The sequence below is a fragment of the Ptychodera flava genome, chromosome 1 (assembly GCF_041260155.1).
Source record: "Ptychodera flava strain L36383 chromosome 1, AS_Pfla_20210202, whole genome shotgun sequence".
NCBI classification, from domain to species: domain Eukaryota; kingdom Metazoa; phylum Hemichordata; class Enteropneusta; family Ptychoderidae; genus Ptychodera; species Ptychodera flava.
In genome coordinates, this window is record NC_091928.1 from 44,188,271 (window position 1) to 44,196,074 (window position 7,804).

Below are 7,804 nucleotides of genomic sequence, written 5' to 3' on the forward strand. Positions count from 1 at the left end.
TAACTCAAGATGTGTTTGTGAGGTCGAAAACCAAATCAACTTTCCCTCTTGTACATAGACTTTGTTATAATATGATGATATCGCACTAGTGGTCGTAACGTTTCTTTCTCCTCCTTTTGTATCTACACCATTATCACCATCATTTGCACCATTATTTACACCATCAACGGGTGTCAAGCCCATTTTACAGGCTGTGAGGACACTCTAACACACTACTCAACTGTGCAATCCACGTCTCGAACTCTCCGTTCCTTTTATTGTTGATTTGATATTCCTTTCACGCGCAAACAAAGCATGTTAACACACAGCTGTCGATTTAGAATAAATGGGACATGTATAGGGAATGCAAAAAAACCTACGTTTCGTCAACCATGTTACTATTATGACATTCGAACCATACCTGTGTTGGTAATGTAAGGTGAAAAAGTTCGATCGCCTAGCCTCACGACCTTTTTTCACTTTTTTGCCTTCACAGTCTCCACACTGCCCTATTGCAAAGTTAGAGACTAACTTCTAACCATATCGACCGACGGTTATTATTATACAGGAAAATTGTCTACAAGGGCGAACTCAAAGGAGCGTGGACTTTTAGCGAACATAGTGGATTGAACTCCGGACAATGTCATACTCGATTTTGAAGGCGTTAGATCGATGACAGGTGACAAATGCTGCGCTGTTTCGTTTGGACTGTTTATTCTTCTTTGGCTGCTTCGGTATCTTATTAACGGTATCATACAATTAGGTGACGGTGAATATTTCTGCCTGTTATTGTTTAACACTGAGAGAGAATATCTCATATTCCGCTTGTGTTTTTAAGTCGAACATCGCACTTTTTAACATTCTATGGTAAGTACACTAAGACACTATGGTTGGTACGAATTCAATAACAATAAGTTTCACCAAATAATGGGGTTTCAAACATAAATCCCATTTCAAACTTTTACACTGGAAGATAAATAAACTTGAACCTATACAGTACTTCCTGGATAACGCTATATCGCATTTCATTGTACAACAAGTCTGAGTAGTACCGGGGGAAACTGCCCAAAGCAAATGAGACAAAGTAGTGCTATTTAACAAATCTGCGGCAGATGTCAGCGAGACGTGAAGATGAAAAGCAGACGTGGCTATTACAAACATGTCATACGCTTGCTGCTCAAAATATAAACAGGATAAGACAAGTCATGACAAGGACTTTACTCAATTTAATTTGACAACGCGTGTGTTACAACACGACAAGATTCAGACTATGTAACTCCATACGAAAATGTCGGAAAAAAGTTCGGGTGGTGTTATTTCAGTCGCATGTTCACCTGTCGTCTGCTGTCATTTTTTGGCGGTAAGAATCCAGGTCGGACATTTGATGCACAGTCTGTCCTGCTCGTCTCTTTCGTTGATTTCAACGAGCTTCTGATATGCGTCATCGATAAATTCCTTCTTTCTGTCGGCTGGTATGTGTTGGATCTGTTCAAACTGGATATCGATAAAGCCTACAGATAAAAATGCACTATGGTAAGCTTGTGACTGACTTATTGGCATGAATTTATAATTTTGTGACGGCGTACAATAGGTATCAGGCACAAGCAACATACATGGCATCAAAATACAGCGTCGTAAAGAGAAACATCTGATTATACCTTATCATATTATTTTTTCCTGAAAAGATAATAAACCTAGTTTCAGGGCAGGGCAAAGATAGACTTAACTACAGAGCTGATCAAAGCAAGGCAAGGGTGTTCGCTGGCTTTAGCTTGCTACACGAGAAATTCATCTAGTTGCCTGGTCCACTTCTGCCGGTGGCTGCGCTGTGCTCACAACAACGGTCCGGCATGTGGCAGCCAATTTGTCAAGTTTCTGGTCAATTGAAGTCTCACTCTCGCTGTCTTTTGAATCATGGGGCAATAGTGGGCGTGCATCGGTAGGTATACTACTCTCTAACGAGATCAGCACGGTACACAGCTAGCGTGATTTCCTAAAACATTTCCGTACTCGGTATGTTTCGTCGATAGTTAAGACGCTGGAGCATATTTTGAACACAGAACAAAGCTAACATCACGAATGAACACTGCCATCTATACATCTTGGATCTCTCAAACAAACTACTAGAGCATCAGATTGCTCGAAAAGGTAGCCAATGACAGCCATGGATAGAATGGCATATACCGAACCCTTTTCTTGGCGACAGCGCAGCCATCAGCAAACACGAAGCGGAGAACCAGTCTCTACAGATCTAGGGGCAAAGTATTGAACAGAGGCTCATTACGCAAGCAAGTGCGGCCTGTGACCGAGTCACTGGCACAGACAATACATCTGAAGGTCGTGGATTTACATTTATTGAAAACGTCTTTTCCTTACTCTTGAAATCATCTTCACTGCAGTTACCATAGTAATAACAGAACCGCTCTTCGATATGAGCTTCGGAAAACCCGCATTCGATAGCAAGCTGTTCTAGCTGCTCTCTGGTTCCTCGAAACAAACATGCGGCGTACACATCGTAGGTATAGTCCTAATAGCGAAGAGAGAAAGTAGTTACATAATAAAATAATGAAATAAGTTATAATCGTATGTCCATCAGTCCTTGAAGTTTCGACGTAATTCTCTCTCTCTCTCTCTCTCTCTCTCTCTCTCTCTCTCTCTCTCTCCCCTCTAATGCCTTGTGTAGAAAAGAATGGTAATATGTCCTCACAATATATGACAGAAACTTCTACATCCACTGAAGAAATTAGGGAGTGGTTTTAGGGAGCATTCGTTTTCTACGGGGAGTGGGAGGTCGGTGGAAATCAGGGTGAGGTTGATTTTTACAAAATTTTTTCGGTGGGGGTCAAATTTTACAATCAATGATTGGAGGAGGGAGTCTAATTTTACGAAGGTTTGTATGGAGACGGCAAAAAAACTACACTATTTGAAGGGTCACTATTTTTCACCAGAGGCTTGAAGTGCAATAAATGAATCAAATCAGATTTTTTTTTGGAGGGGGGGAGGGCGGGGGTCATATTTTACGATTGATGTATTGGGGGGTCAAGTTTTATAAATTTGATTGGAAGGGGGTCGCTTTTTGCATATCATTTGTAGCTTAAATTCCACCGACCTCCCCCTCCCCGTAAAAAATGCTCCCTTGTACACAGACATAATTTTGCTTGATTGCTTGACTCTTGTTTACATTTGATGTAGGTATATTTATTTGTTTAAACAAGAGCATACCAAGATACAAAAAGGTCACTAAGTAAAATGATCTCAATTTCTGAACACAGTTCTTAAGATAGTACGGAACAAGCATTCGTGCACAATAGTGATTTGTCGCACACCGACTTTTTATACGTGTTACGTCAGAATGAGAAGAAGGCTACGAATCTAACTACAAGCCCTAAATAGAGACGCCGTAATTGAGTAAATATGACAATACCTTAGTCAATGGTTTCCACTTTGGGTGATCCGACATGTACTGTCGCATGGTTTCAAGAGTTCCCATCACGTTCCCATGATGGAAATTCATCAGAAAGTATCCACCAGGTTTCAGGCACCAACAGGCGTTTTTGAAGAAAGCTTTCTTGTCGTCGATAAACTGGAACATTGCAATGGACATGGCTTTTGTGAAGGCGCTCTTCCATTCTGGTTTCAGAGTCGCAGCATCGGTTGCGTCAGCTACTTCGTAGATTGTTTTGCCCTCTTCAAAGTTTACCTGCCTTGCCACGTCGATAAATTCTTTACTTTTGTCATAGCCTGAGATGGAAAATGATTAATTTAATCAATTTCATTGAAAGAGCCATCTGCAAGTATCCCGATATAAATCTCCTTTCCGTTTGTATAGCTGATGCAATGGCAAATCTATGTGCCGACACGAATATGCTGCATATGTTGGGATGGCTGGATGGATGGAAGGATTGATGGAAGGGAACAATGAAGGAGGATTGTTTGATGGATGATGCATGTGCATGCACTTCATTAATCCTAGTCAGGCAGTGTTGACAGGCAGCCAGGTGTTTGGTATTCAACTTACTGTGTTGTGGTTGTGCAGCCAAACAGAGTACATCTGGAACCAATTTAGATTAAAGCGCAAATAATCGCAACAAACAGTGGGACGAAATATATGCTGAATATTGGAAACGAAGGGGACATGTTGTAACAAGTTTACTGACGTTTATCAGATATGGACTGCACGTCATCGTGTTCCAGTTTGAGTATCTGGCTTTTGTTATCCCATTGTTATCCTTTCAACAAGGTTTTTTTGTCTCCGTGTCTGAGGGCATTGGAAAGGCGGATAGGGATTATAATTAAAATCTAGTGCTCGGCGAATAAATTTGATATTGCACTCATTTTCATGCTGATAAATAAATGAAACACTTGGTCATTGGCAATACACAATGCAGTCTATTTATCAGTACAACGAGAGTTATCAATAATCTATCTATCTATCTATCTATCTATCTATCTATCTATCTATATATCTATCTATCTATCTATCTATCTAATACGTAATGTATGTATGTGTGTATGATGTATGTATGTATGTATGTATGTATGTATGTATGTATGTATGTATGTATGTATGTATGCATGCATGTATGTATGTATGTATGTATGTATGTATGTATGTATGTATGTATGTATGTATGTATGTATGTTTGTCTTTATATATATATTATATATTATATATATATATGTAGAGAGAGAGACACATACATACATACATACATACATACATACATACATACATACATACATACATACATACATACATACATACATACATACATACATACATACATACATACATACATACATACATACATACATACATACATACATACATACATACATACATACATACATGTCTGTCTATGTGCACCTAAATGGATTATTGACGCAATCATCCAATCCAAAGCCAACCCGAAATCAACTCATTTATCACTCAAAGGTCATAGTGGCGTCATTACTTGATTGCTAGCAAAATATGTTATTTTTTCTCAGGGACAATCAAGTAACGTAATTTCTGTCCTATCAGAAAAGCCGACTGAAATGTAGCTCATCTTGGATAACTGAAAGAAGTCAAACACTTCATTATAAAGTTTCGTAGCTGAGCCATATTGCCCATGTTTGATACCTGTAATCGATTTAATATGTCCTCTGTCTAAAAGAAGCTTGGAGTAGGCCCCAGTTCCGCAGCCTATGTCCAGGACCACGTCATCAGGACCCCAGTCCAAACCTGACGACAGCCACTGCCAACAAACATCCAACTGATCCTTGCGCAGCTCGGCGTATTTGATCGCAGTATCGGTGGAGGGGTTCATGCTGGTTGGCCTTGGGTCACCTACAATGTAGTGAACCGATAACAACAGTGCCGTTAACAGCGATCACTATTATAGACAGAGTAACGAGTATTTTATGTCTTGATGACACAGTAGGTTACATGCTGTTTGTAACTCTGCACAAACGAGCAAAGTGTGCGGTCAATTGACCATTATTATACAAATTTCACAAGGTTTAGACACGATCACTGGCCAGTATATGAAAAAGTCCGCAAGGCAGCTTGAAGCCAACACACCCCATTCAGCTGTACACATGCGGTTTTATTCCGTGACACATTGAAGAAGTGGTGGTCTCATTTGGTAATCATTTCCTGAAATTAGTAGTCCCAAAGCAAAGTTTGGTTGTCCTATGACCATGGACTACCTTGATTTCGACACCAGCTATTAAAGAGCAACTGCAATGAGGCATGCGACATTACGTATACTAATATTACGAACCTGTTTTCGCTCCAGCAAGATTTATCAATGGATATGACCGTATGCCGTGTTGACCTCGAATGATCATGTGATTTCCTGCATATTTAAGTAGGTTATATGCTTCTTTAAGCGCACAAAATCATTCTCGTTGACCACAAGCCCCTCTTTGCTTTGTTCTGGTCCATTCTGTTTGCAGTTGTTCTGCAAAGTTTAGAATGGACCTCGATCGACAGAATCGACAGACATCTATACGAGGGAGTGTCCGCACGGCCAACGCGAAGGAGCTTGGGACTTCCCGTGAAGGCAGTGACCTTTGAGTATGTTGCACTGAAGGCTTGCTAATGACTCTGTGACATTGGCGACGAATCCCGTACGTGTATAGCATTGATGTTAACTCTCTAGCTGTGTTACATGCATCGGTCTAGTTAAAAGTTGAATTTCCGTCGTGATCTGAATTTATTTTTCGACAACAACGTTCAACTTGTGTGAGTAGATTTTGTTTCAGATCGAATACTGCGTATTTCAACATGCACTCATGCTATCTTAAGTATATCGCAAACTTGAGTTCAAAATTTTCTTTGCGGTGGCATGCAAATGAGACAGCTAGACCTGAAGACAAAGGTATAGGAGTATTTTTCCTCGAGGCCTCAAGCATACGGTAGCTTAGGGATTGAACATAGGTTGAAGAAAGGGAGGGCAAGTGTTTTTTAAAATGACGCTGCATGAAAAATATTGACCTTTCAAAAGGGTTTGCAAGAAAACAAGTGACCTCCCCAATTTCCATGTTGTCACCCTCCCCCTGCGTGTTACAGTCCATATCAATAATTTCGTAATTGATATATAATTTCTCATTTGACCTTTGAACTTTCAAAGAATTCTTTTTTAATTCTACAAATAATCACTGCTATGCAAGATTTCAAGTAATTCGATGAAAGAAATCACATTTTACAATAAATAATTCTATCAACTACTTGCAGTACAATTGGATATTTAAAATCAAAGAGGATAACGGATGTGATGTTTACCTTCATTTATAGTTTGGTTAGTAATTGTACAGAGAACACTATTACCCTTTGTCAAGAAACTTTAATATTACAGCCTAACAATCACTTTTTGAAAACATCTGCACATAAATGCACAGATATAGCAAGATTTGTAGGGGAAAATGTTTAATAGTTTAGCCCTAGAAAAATATTTTCGGGTGACATTCCAATATCATATTTGTTTTTCGCATCTGCACTTGCAAACGCCTTATTCTAATCACGTACATTTATATCAATTGTCAACTTTAAGAAAATCACAAATTTATTTAGCTAGCTTTGTATTAATTTGTAAAAAATTGTTTCTAGTTTTTTAACAGACTACTACCATGCATGGTGGATCAACAATTTCGGTGAAATTACAAAATCAAATTTCTTGTTCACATTTGCATTTATGACCACCCCATTCTAATCAGGGACATTATATCAAATATCAAACGTCTATAAATGCACAGATATTGCTAGTTCTTTATTGGAAAAAATATTCATAGTTATCTCATAGACTACCATCTATAGTGAATCACCGCTTTCGATGAAATCCAAAAATCGAATTTCTGTAACACACATCTAACCCCCGCCCCAACTTCAAGCAATGTACATTTACATAAATAATCAAACAAATATAAATGTACAGATATAGCATGTTTTGTAGGGTAAAATTGTCAAAATTTTGCCTAATAGACTCGTGTATTATGATTTGATGTTTTTGAATGAAGCTCTACATCGGCCACATCTCTCCGTCTTATAGATGTGATCACCCTCTCAAGGCATGCATGAAATTTGACCTCCCCCCTCTCCTTATACCTACTCCTGAAAACAACTGGATTAAGGGTAACATAACAATTGTAGAAGACGCTTAGATTTCGAAGCGGAATATCGAAAATTATTACAAGCGAAATGGAATTTTACCAAAACTTGATTTATGAGAGAAAAATGCCACAAATAATAGTATTCACAGATAACTATTCGATGGTGCGAAAGTCTTCTATCACGATATTTTTCTCGCTCCCTCCGTGGTCACGGTGAACGATGTGACATATG

The 7,804-nt window shown here is 38.9% G+C and overlaps 1 protein-coding gene across 1 annotated transcript; it reads right to left on the reverse strand.

The window, feature by feature from the left end:
- Window positions 1–1,182: 1,182 nt before the first annotated feature.
- LOC139138612 (uncharacterized) lies at window positions 1,183–6,010 on the reverse strand. The gene is made up of 5 exons (XM_070707054.1): window positions 5,745–6,010; window positions 5,102–5,308; window positions 3,404–3,720; window positions 2,356–2,506; window positions 1,183–1,490 (listed from the first exon to the last, which is right to left on the reverse strand). Exons 1-5 carry the CDS (start codon window positions 5,809–5,811, stop codon window positions 1,327–1,329), a joined length of 906 nt encoding a protein of 301 aa, XP_070563155.1. The 5' UTR covers window positions 5,812–6,010; the 3' UTR covers window positions 1,183–1,326.
- Window positions 6,011–7,804: the final 1,794 nt, after the last annotated feature.